Genomic DNA, 20,865 nt, shown 5'->3' on the forward strand with positions numbered 1-20,865 from the left:
GGTTGTGTGTTTTGTTTTTGTTTTTGTTTTTTTGGGTGGTTTTTGTTTGGTTTTTTTTGTGTGTTTTGTTTTTGTTGGTGTGTTTTATGGTTTTGGGTGTTTTTGTTTTTGATGTTTTTTATTTTTGGGTGTTTGTTTTTTTTTTTTTTTTGTTGTTATTGTTGTTTTTGTGTTTTTGGTTAGGTTTAAGTGTGTTTTATTTTTTTTGTTATGTATTTGTTTTTGTTTGTTTTTGTGTTTGTTTTTGTTTGTTTGTTTTTTTTTGTGTTGTTTTGGTTTTTTTTTTTTTAGTATGGTTTTGTTTGTTTTTTGTTTTTTGTTTTTTTGTTTTGTTTGTTTTTTTTTTTTTTTTTTGTGTTTTTTTTTTTTTTTGGTTTTTTTCTTGTGTTTTTTTTTTTTTAATTTTTTTTTTTTTGGTTATTTTTTTTTTTTTTTTGTTTTTTTTTTGTTTTTTTTTTTTTGTTTTTATTTTGGTTTTGGTTTTTTTTTGTGTGTTTTTGTTTGTTTTTTTTTTTTTTTTTTTTGTTTTTAACGTTTTTTTTTTGTTTTTTTTTTGGTTTTTTTTTTTGTTTTTTTATTGGTTTTTTTTTGGTGATTTTTTGTTGATTGGGTTTTGTGTTTTACGTTTTTTTTGTTTTTAATTTGTTTTGTTTTTTTTTTTTTTTTTTTGTTTTGGTGTTTTTTTTTCTTTTTTTGTGGTGTTTTGGGGTTGTTGTGTTGTAGTTTTTTTTGGTTGATAGTTTGTTTGGTTTTTTTTGTTTTTTTATTTTTTTTTTTTGTTTTGTTTGTTTAAAAAGGGGGTCTTGGGTTGGCTGGGATTTGAATGGGATGTTTGGGGGGGGAAGAGGGGTTGGGGGGGGGGGGGTGTTAGGGGGGTTGGTGAGGGTCGTGTGGGAATGGGGTTTTTAATGAGTTTTTGGGGGGGGTGATTGGGGTGGTAGCTTTTTTGGGAATTTTTGGATGGGGGGGTTTGTGTTTGTTGGAAGAGATGGGTGGTATGGAAAAGTTAATTTAGATTTTTTGTGGATGTGGAGGGATTAAAGAATTTTTTTAAAAAGTTTCAATGGTTTTTTTATTGCTGATGTTGGTTCTGTCTTGTTGTTGGTTGTTACATTTTTTGGGTTTTGTTGTTTATGGTCCTTGTTTGGTTGTGTTGTTTTTTAACATATTTTTTTTTTTTGTTGTGGTGTTTTCTTTTTAATGGTTTTTCGTTTGGTCTTGGTGAAGGTTTTCTGTTGGTGTTTTTGGGAAGTTTTCAGATTGGGGTGGTTATGGTGATTTGTGGGTTCGGGTGTACGGTTGGGTTGGGACGGGTTTTTGGTTTGGTGATTTGGGTTTTTGGTTTTTTTTGTTTTTATTTTTTAAATAATTTGTTTTTTTTGAAAGTTTTTTTTTGAGAAATTTGTAGATTTGGTTGTTTTTTAGGTTGTTTTTGGGATGAGGTTATTTTTGGTTATTGAATGTTCTGTTTTGTTTGTTTTTCTTGTTGTTTGCTATTTTTGGAAAGTTTTTTTTTTGAGAATTTTTTTAGATTTTGTTTGTTTTTTGAAATTAGGTTAACTATTTTTTTTATTTGGTTTTTTAAGTTTTGAGGTTTTTTGTGTTTCTTATATTTTTTTGTTTGCTTTTTGGGGTAAGTTTTCATTTTTTGTTTGTGTTTTTTGTGGTTTTGAATTTTGTTTTAAAAAAAATTGTTGTAGATTAGATGAGTATTCTTATGAATTTTTCAGCAAATGTTGTATTTTAAAATATTTTTTTTAAAACTGCTTTATTTTTTGGGAAGTGTTACATTTTTTTTTTATTTAGTTTGTAATTTTTTTGGATTTTTGTGGATTTAAGTTTTTTTTTGTTAATTGTATTTGTATTTTATTTTAATGTTTGTTTTTTAATTTCTTTATTTTTTTGTTTTTTTTTTTTTTGAAATGTTGTAGATTTGGGTTTTTTGATTATGAAATTAGGATTGAATATTTGTGGATAAGTATTTTTAAGTGTATATTTTTTTTTTTTGGTGCTATTTAGGGTTTTTTCATTTTCTTAAAAATTGTATTTTTGGAGTTTTATTTTTATTTTTTTTTTTTTTTTGGATAGATGTTGTTTTTTTTTTTTTTTTCAATATGTTTTATTGTTTTTTTTTTTTCTTAAAACCTGCTATTTTTGGAAGGTTTTCATTTCTTTGAGAAATTTTGTAGATTTGGGTTTGTAATTTAGAAATTAGGATAACAAAAATATTTGTGGATAGATGAGTATTCTTTAAGAATTTTTCAGGAATATAATGTATTCTTAAATAATTTTCTTAAAAACTGCTATTTTTGGAAAGTTTTCATTTTCTTGAGAAATATTGTAGATTTGTGTTGGTGATTTATAAATTACGATATCAAGAATATTTGTGGATAGATGAGTGTTCTTTAAGAATTTTTCATCAATATGTTGTATTCTTAAAAACTACTATTTTTGGAAAGTTTTCATTTTTTTGAGAAATATTGTAGATTTGGGTTTTTGATTAAAAAATTAGGATAACCAGAACATTTGTGGATAGATAAGTATTCTGTAATATTTTTTCATAAATATCTTGTATCCTTAAATAATTTTCTTAAAAACAGCTATTTTTGGAATGTTTTCATTTTCTTGAGAAATATTGTAGATTTGAGTTTGTGATTAAGAAATTAGGATAAAAGGAATATTTGTGGATATATGAGTATTCATTTTCTTAAAACTGCTAATTATGGAAAATTTTTATTTTCCTGAAAAATATTGTAGATTTGGGTTTGTTATTAAGAAATTAGGATAACAAAAATATTTTTGGATAGTTGAATATTTTTTAAGAATTTTTCAGCAATATGTTGTATTTTAAAATAATTTTCTTAAAAACTGCTATTTTTGGAAAGTTACATTTTTTGAGGAATTTTGTAGATTTGGGTTTGTGATTTAGAAATTAGGATAACAAGAATATTTTTGAATAGATAAGTATTCTGTAATATTTTTTCATAAATATCTTGTATTCTTAAATAATTTTCTTAAAAACTGTTATTTATGGAAAGTTTTCATTTTTTTGAGAAATATTGTAGATTTGGGTTTGTGATTAAGAAATTAGGATAACAAGAATATTTGTGGATAGATGAGTGTTCTATTAAAAAAATTCATCAATATGTTGTATTTTTAAATCATTTTCGTAAAAACTAATATTTTTGGAAAGTTTTCATTTTTTTGAGAAATATTGTAGATATGGGTTTGAGATTTATAAATTAGGATAACAAGAATATTTTTGGATAAATGAGTATTCTTTAAGAATTTTTCATGTATAGCTTGTATTTGTAAATAATTTTCTTTAAAACTCCAATTTTTGGAAAGTTTTCATTTTTTTTGAGAAAATATTGTAGATTTGGGTTTGTGAGTTAGAAATTAGGATAACAAGAATATTTTCGGATAGATGAGTATTCTTTAAGAATTTTTCATCAATAGGTTGTATTTTTAAATATTTTCTTAAAAATTACTATTTTAGGAAAATTTTCATTTTTAGATAAATATTGTAGATTTGGTTTGTGATTTAATAATTATGATAATAATAATAACATGAGTCTGTAAATTCTTTGCTGTCAAAAAAAAAAAAAAAAGATAATAATAATATTTGTGAATAGACGAATATTCTTTCAGAATATTTCATCAATATATTGTATTTTTAAATAATTTTATTCACAACTGCTATTTTTGGATAGTTTTCAGTTTTTAAGAAATATAGTAGATTTGGGTTTGTCATTTAGATTTTAAGATAACAAGAATATTTGTGGATAGATTAGTATTCTTTAAAAAAATTTCATCGATATGTTGTATTTCTAAATAATTTTCTTAAAACTGCTATTTTTGGAAAGTTTACATTTTTTTGAAATTTTTTGTAGATTTTGGTTTGTGATTTAGAAATTAGGATAAAAAGAATATTTGTGGATATATGAGTATTCTTTAATAATTTTTCAGGAATATAATGTATTCTTAAATATCTTTTTTAAAACTGGTATTTTTGGAAAGTTTCTCATTTTCTTGAGAAATATTGTAGATTTGGGTTTGTGATTTATAAATTACGATAACAAGAATATTTGTGGATACATGAGTATTCTTTCAGATTTTTTTCATCAATATCTTGTATTCTTAAATAATTTTCTTAAAAACTGCTATTGTTAGAAAGGTTTCATTGTTTTGAGAAATATTGTAGATTTAGGTTGGTGATTTATAAATTAGGATAACAAGAATATTTGTGGATATATGAGTATTCTTTACAAAAATTTCAGGAATATATTGTATTCTTAAATATATTTTTTTAAAACTGGTATTTTTGGAAAGCTTTCATTTTCTTGAGAAATATTGTAGATTTGGGTTTGTGATTTATAAATTACGAGAACAAGAATATTTGTGGATAGATGAATATTCTTTAAGAATTTTTTATCAATATGTTGTATTTTTAAATAATTTTCTTAAAACTGTTATTTTTGAAAAGTTTTCATTTTTTTATGAGAAATGCTTTGTAAATTTGGGTTTGTGATTTAGAAATTAGGATAAAAAGAATATTTTTGGATAATTGAGTATTCTTTAAGAGTTTTTCATGAATATGTTGTATTTTTAAATAATGTTTTTAAACACTGCTATTTTTGGAAAGTTTTCCATTTTTTGAGAAATACTGTAGATTTGGGTTTGTCATTTAGATATTAGGATAACAAGATTTTTAAGGATAGATGAGTATTCTTTCAGAATTTTTCATTGATATGTTGTATTTTTTAATAATTTTCTTAAATACTGCTATTTTTGGAAAGTTTACATTTTTTTAAAGAAAATTTGTAGATTTGGGTTTGTGATTTTCATAAATAAGATAACAAGAATATTTGTGGATAGATGAGTGTTCTTTAAGAATTTTTCATCAATATGTTATATTCTTAAATAATTTTCTTAAAAAATGTTATTTTTGGAAAGTTTTTATTTTTTTGAGAAATATTGTAGATTTGGGTTTTGTGATTTAGAAATTAGGATAACAAGAATATTTGTGGATAGATGAGTATTCTTTCAGAGTTTTTCATCTATATCTTGTATTCTTAAAATAATTTTTCTTAAAAACTGCTATTTATGGAAAGTTTTTCATTTTCTTGAAAAATATTGTAGATTTGGGTTTGTGATTTAGAAGTTAGGATAACAAAAATATTTGTGGATAGATGAGTGTTCTTTAAGAATATTTCATCAATATGTTGTATTCTTAAATAATTTTCTTAAAAACTACTAATTTTGGAAAATTTTCATTTTCTTGAGAAATATTGTAGATTTGGGGTTTGTGATTTAGAAATTAAGATAACAAGAATATTTGTGGATAGATGGATATTTTTCATAATATTTCATCAATATGATATATTTTTAAATAATTTTCTTAAAAACTAATATTTTGGAAAGTTTTGATAAACAATAATATATTAAAATTATTTTTATCCCGCGTAATTACGCGGATTTTAACCTAGTGTGTTTACTATTTGATTAAAAATAATTGGGAAATTTGCAACCAGAAAAAAAAAAAAAAAGAGGAATTAAAAATTAAAGAATGGTGTTTAGACTTGGTTGTGTATATGACGTAGAGAGGGGATATAACATGCCGTCTGCACAACAGCCTGCCGACATCTTTACGAAGCCTCTCTCACGACAGTCGTTCACTTTGTTACGTGACAAAAAATCTGTTAGGAAATATACGGATCAAATTTTACAGGAAACCGAAATTTATGGGAGCGGAAAGACATACAAAATTGTTAACGGAGTATGTTCACTTATTGTAGGTCACTGGATTAAAGAATTCATCAGAAAGAGGATTGGTTTATAGTTGGTTGCTACATAATAAACTCAAGCTTGAAGGAGATGTATGTATAACCTATCAGTGCGCAATGGCAAGGTGCAATCAGTGAGATGTCCCGGCTCTTTTTGAAGCTCTTCTCGTATTCCTCAAGGCCTAGCTTCTGTGTAAAAGGCATTTTGGGCATTGCGAGATATGTTTGTTTCATTCACCCGACGTGCTCTTCAAAAACCGTGTGAAGCAAGACGAAGATATAACTCTTTGTATTGATTAATGAACAATCTGTTATGGGTTGTATGAGCAAACTAACAATCAGTGGATCTGTAATAAGTAAAAGGATATTTCTTATTGAATGACAAGAGTTTACAGAGAAAGAACAACGATGAGAGACTCTCTCTCCATGAACATGATGATCATCCAAATGATAAAGAAAGCCCCTCACACCCTTACTCACTACTTAAACCCATAACCAGAACACCCCACGTCACCCAACATCCCATGCGACTCCATTAGCTGCACGTGCAACAGTTCCTAGCTCAACCAGCTTCTTCCCTTACTTGTAGAAGCATCCACAAGATAGAACCAACTCTTCATGGGCTCAGATATTTACAAGCAGATGATAGCTCAGCCCTTTATGCAACAGGGCCCTTCTTGCGTTTCTAAGTCTAGAGGATTGGCCTCATCATAAGTATCACAACCAATCACCTTATACATTGTCCCACACAAAACAGCCAAATAAGCAGCCCAGGAGAGTGCATGTGCAGGCTTTACTTTCAAGTCATGTCTCACAAAAGAGTATGCCAAGCCAGCACCTGATCCTGAGACCAAACTGCAAATTTATAACCAATGTCAAAACTCAACCAGAAACAAAGTCTGTAACTAAAACATAAACAGGTTTCATCAATCAACATTAGTAAAGAACAGTGTCAAAGATATAGCATTAATTAGAGAAACAACTTGAAGATTCACAGCTAAGGAAAGTGTAAAGTTTGTATAAGGACACATAAACAGGATGATCAAAAGCAAAGTTTGAAATGAATGAAACTTGACCTATTTGTAAGATCATCTTTGCCTCTGATTCCAAGCATTATGGATTCAATTCCCCACATTGCAGCGGATAAAGCCGAATTCTCCCGAGCAAACCGACGAGCGTACTGATTCATGCAACCCCTTTTACTTTGATTAGAAATGGCATTACTTGTAAAAGGGGTTTAGGGTTTATGAAGCTATACAAACCTGAGTCCGACTCAGTGGGGCTAGGACTTGAGGGTAACGCCGGGCTATTGGGGCCATGATGACCATTCCTACTATACCGCCTGAAACAGCTCCATAGACACCGCCGAATGCGGTCATGAAGACGGTTTCTTTCAGCTTGTTGTACAGAGTCGGATTCGTTTGGTTCGATGATGAATGCTCCACCGCCATCGTATCTCCGCCGCTGGCTAATCGCGTCGCCATTGTTTGTTCGCTTTTCATTCCTCTTTGCTTTTTTCTCTCTTGGTCATTCTTTAAATATATGTTATTCGACGTGCTCGTCAAGTAAAGGATGGGATGTGTTGATTTCCATAAACCATTTACAGCGGATATCCAGTTTCTAATTACTGTATTGCCATTTACTTCTACAGCAAACTTCTCATTTAAGGTGTATATACAGACACCTTAAATGATATCCAAATAAAACGAATCGAATCAAGAATATCTCTAAAAGTTCAAATCCCCTATATATTATTTGATAAACATTACCACTTCTTTTTGTAGCCACATGTCATCACTAGGATGATTCTTAAAATCATTAGAGAAATATGTTGGTCCATCTAATTATATAATAAACTTTTTATTAAACTAACCATAAATTCATTATTAATGTTCATTATAATTTCCTTAAATAAAAATTACGGAATTTCCTAATACGGCTAAAATATATATGGCAATTAATAATTTTGAATAATAAATATTTGATAAAAATTATTGTATCTTCTATCATATTTGTTTAATTTTAAACTATTAAACTAAATTAAACAATCGTAATAACCATATAATTAAAATTTATATTTTTCTGTATATGTTATATTTTGAATTTTTAAAAATAAATATAATCTACTAAAACTGTTAAAAGTCTCACATTCAAATTTTGTGATCCATGGTTTAAAATTTTTGTTATGAAAAAAATACAAATGATTACAAAATCATATAAGTAAAAGTTTTAATTAAAAAAATTATTAAGATTAATATATATATATATAAACCATATCAAATACATAAATATTTTAGTTTCGAAATTTAATCTGAACAATTTTTTTGATAAAAGATTTGAATGATCATTGACAACTTAATTTTTTTAAAAATATAAATTACTAAAACTGTTAATCCCATGAAAATTTTGTTATCAATAATTTAAAGTTTTTACTATAAAAGATACAAATAATCAAACAATCATATGAGTAGAAACATCATTTAATAGAAATTAATATTAAAAATTCAATATGTATGTTAATATCATTTAAAATTTAATTACATATCCTATCAAATAGAAAAAATTGTTTGGATCAATAAAATTGATTTAATCATATGTTCGCACCAATTTAATTATATATGTAATAGTTAATGACTTTTAGTTATTCAATATATATTTATTATTTTATGTAAAACCATATAATATATATAATGTTCATTCCGCGCAAGGCGCAGATCTTAACCTAGTATTTGATATTTGCGCACCCCTATCATTTAGCACAACGATTTTACTATAAAAGGCACATACACATTACCTCATAGATGCAAATATGCATATATGTTTGGGTATTCAATCGATTTCGTGTCGGTTCAGTTCCAAATATTTTATATCTATAAATACTCAAAATAGGGTATAATTCGGCTTCAGTTCAGCTTTTTTAATCTAAAACCATCAAAATTTAACCAAAACTTTTTTCAAAAAAAAGTTTGACCAAAACCAAATATATAAAATTTTAATTTTCAAAATAGCCAATAATAAACAATTAATAATTGAAATTAAATTTTAAGTTTAAATTTTGATATTTAAAGTTTTATATTATTCAAAAATATAAAAAAATAAGAGAAATTGCTTAAACTACCACATTTCTAATACCATTTTTCATGTTTATCTTAAACACATTTATCTTTAGTTTTAAAGAAGTAAATAAACACTTATAATCATGAGGTATTTAAAATTTAACCAAAACAAAATATATAAAATTTCAATTTTCAAAGTAACCAATAATAAAAAGCTAATGATTGAAATTAAATTTTAAATTTTAAATTTTAATATTTAAAGTTTTATATTATTAAAAATATAATAAAAATAAGAGAAATTGTTTAAACTATCACATTCCTAATACCACTTTTCATGTACCTTAACAATATTTACCCTTAGCTTTTAAAGAGGTAAAATATACTCTTATAACATTAGGATTAACTAATCTAAACTTAAATTTTAAATTTGAAGGATGGAGTTTTGGATTAACACTTTGATAAATATATAAATTAATACTTAATATTTTAAATAAATTTTTTTTAAAGTTAAAAAAAAATAGAATTTTGAAAGAAAGTTTGAAAAAAAAATTCAGAAAAGTACAAAAAAAATGGTTTATTAAAAGTTCGAATCTGAATACGTATAATTTGAAAAACTATAAAAAATAATATGTTTTGTTATTCACTGAAATAATTATTTATATTTATATATCTAAAAAGCAGAGGTAAAAAGATCTTTTGCATTTTAAATAAAGAAGATATTTGTAATAATGTCCTTAAAAATTAGAAGATATTTTATATTAATAATTATTTATGGTATAAAAATCAGGTAAACGTGAAATCTCCCAAAAAAAATTAATGAAGCTTGTAAACAAAAAATTATACAGATAAATCATAAATTAAAACAGAAAATAAAACATATAAAGTAAGACTTTTGGAATTAAGAATCATCTCTCTCTCTCTCTCTCTCTCTCTCTCTCTCTCTCTCTCTCTCTCTCTCCTCTCTCTCTCTCTCTCTCTCTCTCTCTCTCTCTCTCTCTCTCTCTCTCTCTCTCTCTCTCTCTCTCTCTCTCTCTCTCTCTCTCTCTCTCTCTCTCTCTCTCTCTCTCTCTCTCTCTCTCTCTCCAAATGATGGCGAAGACGAGCTCAATGAATGTAGATTACGAGGTTCTGGTTTGATATTTGAATTAAGGTTGTGCTAACTGCCTAACTTGTTTTTTCATTTAGACCATTTCAGTGATCCTCCAATCTGAGGAAAGCATTAAAAATGAAAAAAATCATCTTTAATAATGTATTATTTAGAAAGAGAAAAAGAAAAAGGTATTTTCAAATTTGAGAAAATACTTTTTATTTACGTAGTCTTTAAATTCTTATATAGTTAATATTCATATATAACATAAATAAAGATCAATGTAGGTGCCTCTTGGGATGGAGATTCTATGATTAGTGGAGCTGCATGGATTAATCGTAATGCCCAAGGCCAGGTCTTGTCTCACAGTAGGCGTTCGTACTCAGGAGTTCGATCCTTTCTAAAGGCTGAGCTTTTGGCAATGTCCTGGGCAGTGGAAGCGGTGAAAAATCTACGCTTGAATTGTGTGATTTTTGAGGTGTCCTCTAAAGAAGTTTATGAGCTGATCACTAAATCACTGAGAGGTCCTCGCGATTGCTTGGTTCTCAATAACTTACGTGCCCTCCTGCACACTGCAGGTAATTATCGGGAAATCGGCCAATTCCTACATCAACAAGGGTCAACGGTCCCGATCAGTACATAAACATGTTACCTGTGCGAAAACATACATCAACTAGCACAAAATTTAATTTTCATACATGAACTTTTAAAATTTGGTTTTATCATACATTGACATAATTTCCGTTAGTCAAACGTTGAGTTGTCGTTAACCGGTAATAGAAAATCGGCTAATTCCTACATCAACAAGGACCAATGGTACGGATCAATACATGAACACTTCACCTGTGCAAAAACATACATCAACTAATACAAAATTTAACTTCACTACATGAACTTTTGAAATCTGGTTTTAACATACGCTAAAACTTGACATTTACTTAATTTTCACTAGTCAAATAATATTGAAGCTAAATTTTATGTCACGTATTGATTAAATAATGTTTTTATTGTATAATATGGTAATTAAACTGTATTACGTGGTAATTGAATGAGAAAAAAAAATCATATAGGTCAAACGATTTATTTCTCGTGTAATTCATTAGTTAGCTTTTCTCTTTAATTTTTTCTTCAACTTTTTCGACAACAAAAAAACACCGAGAAAACGAAAGAAGACAAAATTGAACAAAGAGAAAAGAAAATGTCTTCGATAAGCTAAACATTATCCTTTCTCTCTGTCAATTACTACGTACTATGGTTTAATTATCACATAATACAATAAAAACTTTACTTAATCAACACGTGACAGACAATTTATTTTCGGTATTATTTGACTAGTGAAAACTAGGTAAATCTATTTTATTAAATTTAAGTACAAAATAAAACTAACATTATTTTCAACATATTTATTACATATTTTCTTTCCTTATTTTCACTCAACTTAACTACTTTATTAATTACATTTTTTTCCAAATAATTTGACAGCATGTCTTATAAAAATATAAAAGAGAACTTACCTATATTTAAGTGTTTTCTTATATTTTTTACATTTTTTTGTACTTCTTAACTACTTCATTAAGGTATGGATATCAGGTATATGGTTGGGTATGGATTGGTTCTTTCGGATATCGAATTTTTTTTGTTTTGAAATTATTCTTTGTTTGGGTATTATAAATTTTCGGGTGGGATTCGAATAGGGTCTTTTCAGATCCGGGTGAGTTTGGTTTTTATGTGTAGGAAAATAACAATGAACAAAAATTTATATATTTAGGAATGTCATTAAACAATTTATAAAAAAGTTAACAACAAATATCCGCGCGGACGCACATGTCAAGCTTTAGTGTATGTTTAAACCATATTTCGAAAGTTCATGTATTGAATTTAAATTTTGTATTAGTTGATGTATGTTTTTGCACAGGTGAAGTGTTTATGTATTGATCTGGACCATTGGTCCCTGTTGATGTAGGAATTAGCCGATTTTCTGCTACTGGTTAACGACAACTCAACATTTGACTAACGGAAATTAGGTCAATGTATGATAAGACCAAATTTTGAAAGTTCGCATATGAAAATTAAATTTTGTACTAGTTGATGTATGTTTTCGCACAGGTAACATGTTTATGTATTGATCGGGACCGTTGGCCTTTGTTGATGTAGGAATTAGCCGATTTCCCGGTAATTATCACATCACGTATGTTCATCATTCACTGAACAGAGTTGCCTCTGAAATAGCAGCTAGTGTAACACGCGATCTTCGTCTTCAATTCTATGTGGCGTCTGGTGGCCCCTGCTGGCTTATGGCACTTATCAATTTGGAGGCTGCAGCAAATGGCCTGTCCTCAGCTACTGACTAAGCCTCTGTTGCTTTCGTCTTCGCTTACTGTGGAATGACTCTCCGGAGTTTCAAATCTCTTCGAATGCTTTGTCCACTGTTTCTGGGGTTTTTTTTAGCTCACCTACTGGTGCTTGCCTTTTTTATTGTTGTTTTTTAAATTTCCTTGACCGTTTTGGTCTAACGCTGGTGGTTTGTACCCTTTGAATAATCATTTGACAAAAAAAAAAAAAAAAAACATAAATATTTAGCTAAAATAAATTATAGTTGGATAAAATTTGTAAGTTTTTAAATAAATATCATTATTAAATTTAATAGTAAATAGTAATAATAGAATATACATAAAATGTATGTTTAAAATGGGAAAAATGAAAGCAACTATTAGAGTAAAAACAAACTCATTTTGAAAGAAAATTTAAGGATAACAACTGGAGATGCACTTAAGCAGACATCAAATTTCAGCAAATGGATTTTCATACATGGTTAAGTCTAAAGGTTATTATTAGGAACTAGCATGGTTAGGTCTCAGAACTACCACCAAGATTCTCAGTCATCACCACCATACAAAGAAAAGGGTTGGGTCAATTAATTGCTATCCTCACTTGCGGTTTACCATCTTATGGTACCTGCACTCAAAACAACAGAGCATAGTTGGATCCAATTCATACATTTGATCCAAGTGAGAGTAGAGAAGCTTGTGAACAAACCTCTTGATATGATCAAGTATCAGACGTCTTACCCCTGATGGAATGTTCACGTCTTTGAGGTCACTGGAGTCAGAAGAAAGGGGATTAGTTTATAGTTTCTACATAATTATAGATTGAAGCTTAAAGGAGATAGATGTATAATGCAACCTGTCAGTAAGAAATGGTAAGGTGTAATCAGTGAGATGTCCCTTCTAGAAGTTCTTCTCGTATTCCTCAAGGCCTAGCTTTACTAGCATAGCTCTTGCCTCTGTGTAAAAGTCGCGCGGTTTGGTTGTTTTCATCATCTGAAGGGAAAACAAAGACGGTGTTTTGTAAGTAAGAAGAAGATATATACTCTTCTGAATTTGATTAATGAACAATCACCTTATACACTGTTGCTGAGATAACAGCGAAACCCGCAGCGCTGAGGAGTGCCTGTGCAGGTCGGGCTTTCAAGCCTTTGCTCACAAAACAGAATGTCAACCCAGCACCTGATCCTGAGACCAAACTGCAAAGTTACAACAAAAAAAATTAGCGAAACAAAGAGTTTGGAAAGAATGAAACTTTTTACCGATTCGTAACATCATCTTTGCCTCTGATTCCTTTCATTACGGATTCAATTCCACAATCTGCAGCGGAAATTACTGAAAAGACCCCAGCACACTCACGAACAAGCTGATTCACGAAACCCAGTTAGTTATTGAAGCTGGGGGTTTAGGGTTGTTTATGAAGCTGAACAAAACCTGAGTTCGACTCTGTGGGGCTAGCACTTGAGGGTTACGCCTTGCCAGGCCGATCATGACCATTCCTACGGTACCGCCAAAAAAAGGTCAAATGTTTAGGATAGAGAGGGAAAATACATATGCATGTTACTATATCTTATCTTCCTCTTATTGAATATATGATTTAATACATGATAAAATTGTAAAAGTAATAAAAGAAAAGATGAATTAAAAATTAAAGAATGTTGTTTAGAGTTGGTTGTTTGTATATGAGATGAGGTAGAGGGGACATAAGTGCTTATATGCCGGTCGCATGTTCTTAACATATGGAAATCCCTTATATATTAATTTTGAGGAACATTTGAAAAGATGTAACCTCAATTTTGTATTAATTAAAAGAGGCCCCAATGCATAGGTGGCACTCAATTAGGTAGTCAATTACATTCAATTGAAAAATAAGTAGGTCCACATTCGATTTTTATATGTTGTTAGATACATAAGTTGGTCAAACTATATGATATAATGATATGATATGATATTTTCTTTCCTTAAAGAAAACCTACGGAATTACCATAAAGGACTAATATATATATGACAATTAATGAGTTTAATAATAAAGATTTGATAACAATGTATATCTCCTCTATCATTTTTTGTTTAATTTTATATTATTAAAATAAATTAAACAATCAAATTAGCTATAAAAATAAAATTTAGATTTTTTCGTATATGTTATATTTTGAATTTTTAAAAACGACAATAAATGACTAAAACTATTAAAATTATTATGTTAAAAATTAATGATCAATGGTTTAACATTTTTATTATAAGAAGATACACATGATTTTAAAACCATATGAGTAAAAAATATCATTTAATAATAAAATAAATATATATATATATATATATATTAAACACTATATACCATAAGATTACATAAATATTTTAATATTAAAACTTTCAATGAATTTTCAAGAACATTTATAAATTATAAACTTATTAAAATTTCAGATTGAAAATTTTGTTATCGATGATTTAAATATTTTGTTATAAAACGATATGAACGATCATAGAACCGTATGATTATAAATTCTTATTTAATAAATAATTATATAAAATATACTATTCCTAGAAAAATAGGTTGGTCCATCTTAACTTATATTACACTTTTTATTAAACTAACTATCGAATTGATAAATAACGTACCAAAAAATGTTTTGCACTTTCCTTAAATAAAAGCTACGAAATTACCTAATATGATTAACGTATATGTGAAAATTAATTATAATGAATAATAAATATTTGATAACAATTTTTGTATCTTAGTTCTTTTTTTAATTTTATATTATTAAAATATATTTAAAAATCACATTAAATATATAATAAAAACATTTATAATTTTTTTTATATGTTATATTTTGAATTTTTCAAAACGTCTATAAATTATTAGAAATTTGAAGATCCCCACTCTGAAAATTTTGTGATCAATAGATTATTTTTTTTGTCATAATAAGTTACAAATGATCATAAAATTGTATTAAGATGAACTTTTATTTAATATTATAAGAAGATACACATTATTTTAAAACCATATGAGTAAAAAATATCATTTAATAATAAAACATATATATTTATATATATATAGATTATAATATATACCATAAGATTACATAAATATTTTAATATTAAAACTTTCAATGAATTTTCAAAAACATTTATAAATTATAAACTTATTAAAGATTTCACATTGAAAATTTTGTTATCGATGATTTAAATATTCAGTTATAAAATGATATGAATGATCATAGAACTGTATGATTATAAATTCTCATTTAATAAATGACTATATAAAATATACTATTCTTAGAAAAATAGGTTGGTCCATCTTGACTTACATTATATTTTTTATTAAACTAACTATCGAATTGATAAATAATCTACCAAAATTTTTTTTGCACTTTCCTTAATTAGAAGCTACGAAATTACCTAATATGATTAACGTATATATGAAAATTAATTATTATGAATAATAAATATTTGATAACAATTTTGGTATCTTAGTTCTTTTTTTTAAATTTTATATTATTGAAAGATATTAAAAAATCACATTAAATATATAATAAAAACATTTATATTTTTTCTTATATGTTATATTTGAATTTTTCAAAACGTCTATATATTATTAGAAATTTGAATATTCCCACTCTGAAAATTTTGTGATCAATAGATTATTTTTTTGTTATAATAAGTTACAAATGATCATAAAATATAACGCATATGAATTTTATTTAATGAATATATATATATATATATAAACATTAATGATTTAAAGCAACAAGATTGGCTGATCAATTTAGTCGTCGAGTTGAAATCTTTCAAAAGTATGTGAAAAACTAAAGTCAAAGTAAATATAGATTTAGAATAGTAGTTATATTTTACTAACCAAATACCGAAAAAACCCGAACCGAACCGAAACCAATCCGATATCCGGATTAATCCAAATGAAGCCAAACTATTGTTTCATTTTCCAAAATATAATAAAAATAATAACTTAATCCCGCGCAAGGCGCGGGTCTTATCCTAGTTATTACTAAAAAGTTTATTTTTTTGGGTGGCGAACAAGCTAGTTATTAATCGAGTGTTTTCTTGATAGCATTTAGTCATTTACAAATGTGACTGAATGCAAAAACAATTGGTGATCAACTGGATCGAAGTAGAGACCTCTTGCGTGTAAGGCAAACGTGATAACAACACCACCACGGCACCTGATGCCTACTTTATCTCAAAGTTTTAAATAGAGCAAACTTCTCATTCAGCACAACAATCTTATTCTTACTATAAATAGCACACACGCATCCTATGATATTTTCTACACACATGCACTTGAATACACCTGAAGCCACCACACACTGTTTTGCTTAACCAAACATTAGACTTCAGCGAAGAAAGTTATGTTATTGGCTTCGAATTTCATTTGTGGTTAAGTCTTAAGGTTATTATTACAAACTAGCAAGGTTAGGTCTCAGAACTACACCTCCAAGATTCAAAGTCACCATCACCATATAGACAAAAAGGTTGGGAGTCTAATTACTGCTTTCCTCACTCGCGATTTTCCATCTTATGGTACCTGCACTCAAAACAACAGATCATAGTTGGATCCAATTCATATGTTTGATCCATGTAAAAGTAGAGAAGCTTGTGAACAAACCTCTTGATATGATCAAGTATCAAAAGCCTTGCCCCTGGTGGAATGTTAACTTCTTGAAGCTCCCTAGAGTCAGAATTCATCAGAAAGAGGGATTGGTTTTGTAGTTGCTACATAATAGACTGAAGCTTGAAGGAGATGAATGTATAACCAACCTATCAGTGAGCAATGGCAAGGTGGGATCAGTGAGATGTCCCTTCTTGAAGTTCTTCTCGTAATCCTCGAGGCGTAGCTTCGATAGCATAGCTCTTGCCTCTGTGTAAAGGGCGTCTTGGGCATTGCGCGATTTGATTGTTTCCTTCACCTGAAGGGAAAACACAAACCGTGTTAAAGTAAGAAGATATGCTCTTGTTAGCACCGACATAAACAATCAATGAACAATGAATCAATCACCTTATACATTGTTGCTTGAATAACAGCGAAAGAAGCAACGCTGGAGAGTGCATGTGCAGGTCGTAGTTTAAAGCCTTGTCTCAGAAAAGACAATGCCAACCCAGCACCTGATCCTGACACCAAACTGCAATACCACCCAAGGAACACATCTTGAAAGCATTAGAGAAACAACTTGAAGATTCTCAGCAAAGGAAACAAATACCGACGAGAACAGCTCCGAAGACGATTTCTATCAGCTTGTACAGTGTCGGATTCATTTCCTTCGGCGACGAACTCACCATCACCTCTTCTTTTTTTTTTTCTCCTTGTCCTTTTTTTTTTCTTTGCTTCTGCTTATGTCTCACTTCTGTTGGGCTATACGACATATTGGGCCTAGCGGGATAGGCCCACTTATCTATGTCAATAGAAGGTCATGTTACACATGTTTAAGTCAAATACTACATATCTAGCTTTTGCTGAATAACATTATCAATCTCACTATAAATATAATTGAATGTTGTTTATAGCGTTATATCAATTCCAAACTAACATTACAAAATTACCCATAACAACAACAAAAAATGTATACAATCTCTACGTTTAGATTTGTCTACATATGTATAGTCCGTTTAAAGATTGTCTAACCGATACATAAACATGCAACCGGCATGTACGCACTTATGTCCCCCTTCTACCACAAACACGTATAACCAATTCTAATTTCTAAACACCATTCTCTATTTTCTAATTCCTCTTTTCTTTTGTTACTTTTCAGTATGTTTTTTTAATTCATATTATATTCAAGGAAGATAAGTTATGAGGAGTAACATGCGACCAGCATGGCAGCATGACATGTATTTCTCCCCTCTATCGTAAATATTCGACCTTTCTAAACACCATATGCTTTATCCAAGTATATATTGAACGGCTGAGTCTTAGATAATACTGTTTATTCATTCAAGCATGTCATAGTCTGTTTATGTTGCTACTTCTCCTGCGTATCTGAGTAAACTTAGCAAACCAGGAACGAAACACATTGGATATCATTTCATTCTAATTAACTGGTTAGAAACTATTCCACGCCAGCCTCTGAGGTTATTTATAAAAGATTCTCACTTTCGATTATTCGTTTTCTCACATCTTAAGATAAAAGGCAAGAGGTGACCTCATGGCAACTTTGATGTCCGGAGCTGCGCTTATTGGATTGGGTTCTACTTTCTCGATCAGCAGGAGAAGCAGCGTTGGCCGTGTAAATATGAGAGTTGGCTGGAAGAATGTGATCATTTCACCTCAGCGCAAGAAGTCGTGGGTCATGGCCGCCGTGAAAGGTGATGATAGCAACTCAAAGCTAGATCCAAAATGGCTCGATGATGCCTCGTAAGTCTATATGTTTTAGACATATATATCTGAGATCAACATAGGTAACAAAGATTTGACTAATTAATCTCTAGCTAGAATGAAAAGAGAGAAACAGAACGCATTATGACCCCATGGCATGATTTCACATCAGTTTAGCTCTTCTATCTCAAAATTAAATCAAAACCTTTTAAAATTAAATCAAATTTGTGTTCGTTATTTAGAAATCAACAATTTAAATTAAAAAATATATATTCAAGGATCTAGTCCTTTATTCATCCGGATGAAATTTAATTATGACTTACAAACACATGATATATTCTCAATAAAATTAATCTAATAAAGATGTGTAAAATATATATTCATTTCTTCAAATATACATCTAATCAGTTTGTTAAAAAAATTAATATATACATTCAAATACGTCCTTTTAATTTCCAGCATTGTCAGTTTTGTTATCTATATAGTATTTATAACCATTTCACTGAAATAATTTTGTAAAACTGTGTCACACCCACGCACAAATGAAAGAGAGAAAGCTTCCGAGTACGTGAAGGAGAAAGGAAGCGAAGTTGGACACTTGACTGCACATGAAGGACAAGAGGTTTTAGATCACATACAGAGAGCAAAATACTACTTTATGGAGAAAGCTGGTGTAGCCATGGACATGCTGACTGAAAATGCTCACATAGCTTCAGATTTTGTGGCGGAAAAAGCCAATGTGATGGAGGAAGAAGCTGTTTCAATTACAGAGAAAGCCAGAGATTTCGTAGTTGAAAAAACAGGTGAAGCTAAAGATTTCATTGTCGAAAAAGCTGGTGAAGTCAAAGAGTTGGCGACGGATATGAGCAAAAAAACGGCTATATACGTTGGAGAGAAAGCTGCTGAGGCAAAAGAAGCGATATTACCTCCAAAAACTGAAGAATAGATTGTATTTGTTTGGATCCCTAACGTCTAAACAAATACAAGATGTTGATATACAAACTATACTTTTTTATCACGTAAGAATAAAAAAACCGTTATAATCAGTGGTTTATCTTTTAAGTGAAAATTTGAATTCGAATATATTTGCAAAATAAGCCATACACAGTTATGTTGGTCGTTCCCGGTTCTCAGATGTACATTGGGAACCCTATACATATAAATAAATTTGAGGCAGTAATGTATTTTATTTTTATTGTGTGAGAATATATTGATACATAAACTTGGTGATTAGTAGTACTGGCATACTTGCTGTTTAATCATTCAACTAGATTCTGACCCGCCCTTCAAAAGGGCGGGTATATTTTTTTTTATATTTTTTTAACATTTAATTTTTATATTTATGTTTTTAATCATATTTGTGTTTTTTATTATAATCATATTTTTGTTTTTCTTATAATCATATTTAATTTAAATTTTGATAGATGTATTAGTTTTAAATATGTCAAGTTGCATAACTATACACTATGCTATATGTATTTCAGAAATTATTTTTAAACTTATGCCTAAGTTTGTAACATATTATATTTTCTTAATAGTTATCTAACATAATTAGTCAAAAATATTCGTATTAAAAAACCAATTTTGGAATCAACCGGAAAATCAAGTCCCGTACTCTATTAGACATGAACTATATACCCGAACAACAAACCCGCCCCAACCCACCTCGAAGAAGAACAAACAATTTTTTTTTGAAAAATGTGAAAAAATAATTTTAATATGTTCTGTTAAATATATATTACATTGTAAGTATATTAATTTTATATGTTTAGGGTTGTATTAATTTCATTTTTAACATTTTAATTTTTTAAAAACTGTTTTATAAATTTAATTTAATTATTATGCCAAATTCTTGTGTAATTATTAAGCAAGTTTATTCTTTACATCAATCCATATTCTTTTATAATAAAAATGCGTATTTTTAGTTAACCAGATTTAAAATGAAATAAATAAAGTTCTAAGAAAAAAAGAAAGTTATGGGTTCCTAGAATTTAGGGGAAAAAAAAGAAGAGGTTACGTAAGAGGAAGAAATATGTAGATTTAGATGTAGTTATATAAGAGTTAGTTTATTTTTAAAGTAGATTATGGAGAAATAGTTGTTGGACTAAACCTATATCAATGGGTCACACTTCTGTTTTAATAGAATAGATTACAGTTCTTAGAGTATTATATATTCAAAACATATGCAATTTAAAGAAACACAATAGTTTAATTCTTACCTTTTTGTGTCAGCATGCCCATATGATTAAACCAAGAGTTGGTTGGTGAAAATGTCATTTCGAAG

General features: G+C 28.6%; 4 protein-coding genes across 7 annotated transcripts; 1 reads left to right on the plus strand and 3 right to left on the minus strand.

Annotated features, from left to right (window-relative positions):
• Positions 1-5,313: 5,313 nt before the first annotated feature.
• Positions 5,314-7,521, minus strand: LOC106392802 (chloroplastic import inner membrane translocase subunit HP30-2). The gene is made up of 3 exons (XM_013833582.2): positions 7,049-7,521; positions 6,863-6,966; positions 5,314-6,641 (listed from the first exon to the last, which is right to left on the minus strand). The coding sequence occupies exons 1-3, from the start codon at positions 7,286-7,288 to the stop codon at positions 6,437-6,439; spliced, it is 549 nt and encodes a 182-aa protein (XP_013689036.2). The 5' UTR covers positions 7,289-7,521; the 3' UTR covers positions 5,314-6,436.
• A 5,635-nt stretch (positions 7,522-13,156) lies between these two features.
• Positions 13,157-13,750, minus strand: LOC125610034 (chloroplastic import inner membrane translocase subunit HP30-1-like). The gene is made up of 4 exons (XM_048781689.1): positions 13,688-13,750; positions 13,516-13,619; positions 13,329-13,452; positions 13,157-13,249 (listed from the first exon to the last, which is right to left on the minus strand). Exons 1-4 carry the CDS (start codon positions 13,748-13,750, stop codon positions 13,157-13,159), a joined length of 384 nt encoding a protein of 127 aa, XP_048637646.1.
• Positions 13,751-16,474: 2,724 nt separating this feature from the next.
• Positions 16,475-17,816, minus strand: LOC125609826 (chloroplastic import inner membrane translocase subunit HP30-2-like). Its single transcript, XM_048781236.1, has 5 exons — positions 17,471-17,816; positions 17,265-17,388; positions 17,027-17,175; positions 16,875-16,937; positions 16,475-16,793 (listed from the first exon to the last, which is right to left on the minus strand). The coding sequence occupies exons 2-5, from the start codon at positions 17,271-17,273 to the stop codon at positions 16,766-16,768; spliced, it is 249 nt and encodes an 82-aa protein (XP_048637193.1). The 5' UTR covers positions 17,274-17,388; positions 17,471-17,816; the 3' UTR covers positions 16,475-16,765.
• A 305-nt stretch (positions 17,817-18,121) lies between these two features.
• Positions 18,122-19,814, plus strand: LOC106411567 (embryonic protein DC-8). 4 transcript variants are annotated; one of them, XM_022687936.2, is made up of 3 exons: positions 18,122-18,307; positions 18,397-18,620; positions 19,131-19,814. In XM_022687936.2, exons 2-3 carry the CDS (start codon positions 18,412-18,414, stop codon positions 19,525-19,527), a joined length of 606 nt encoding a protein of 201 aa, XP_022543657.1. In that variant the 5' UTR covers positions 18,122-18,307; positions 18,397-18,411; the 3' UTR covers positions 19,528-19,814. The 4 variants fall into 4 exon arrangements, with proteins under 4 accessions (XP_022543657.1, XP_013707808.1, XP_022543656.1 ...); XM_013852354.3 differs by having other exon boundaries at positions 18,123-18,307; positions 18,405-18,620; XM_022687935.2 differs by having other exon boundaries at positions 18,124-18,337; positions 18,390-18,620.
• Positions 19,815-20,865: the final 1,051 nt, after the last annotated feature.

The sequence above is a fragment of the Brassica napus genome, chromosome A6 (assembly GCF_020379485.1).
Source record: "Brassica napus cultivar Da-Ae chromosome A6, Da-Ae, whole genome shotgun sequence".
Classification (NCBI taxonomy): domain Eukaryota; kingdom Viridiplantae; phylum Streptophyta; class Magnoliopsida; order Brassicales; family Brassicaceae; genus Brassica; species Brassica napus.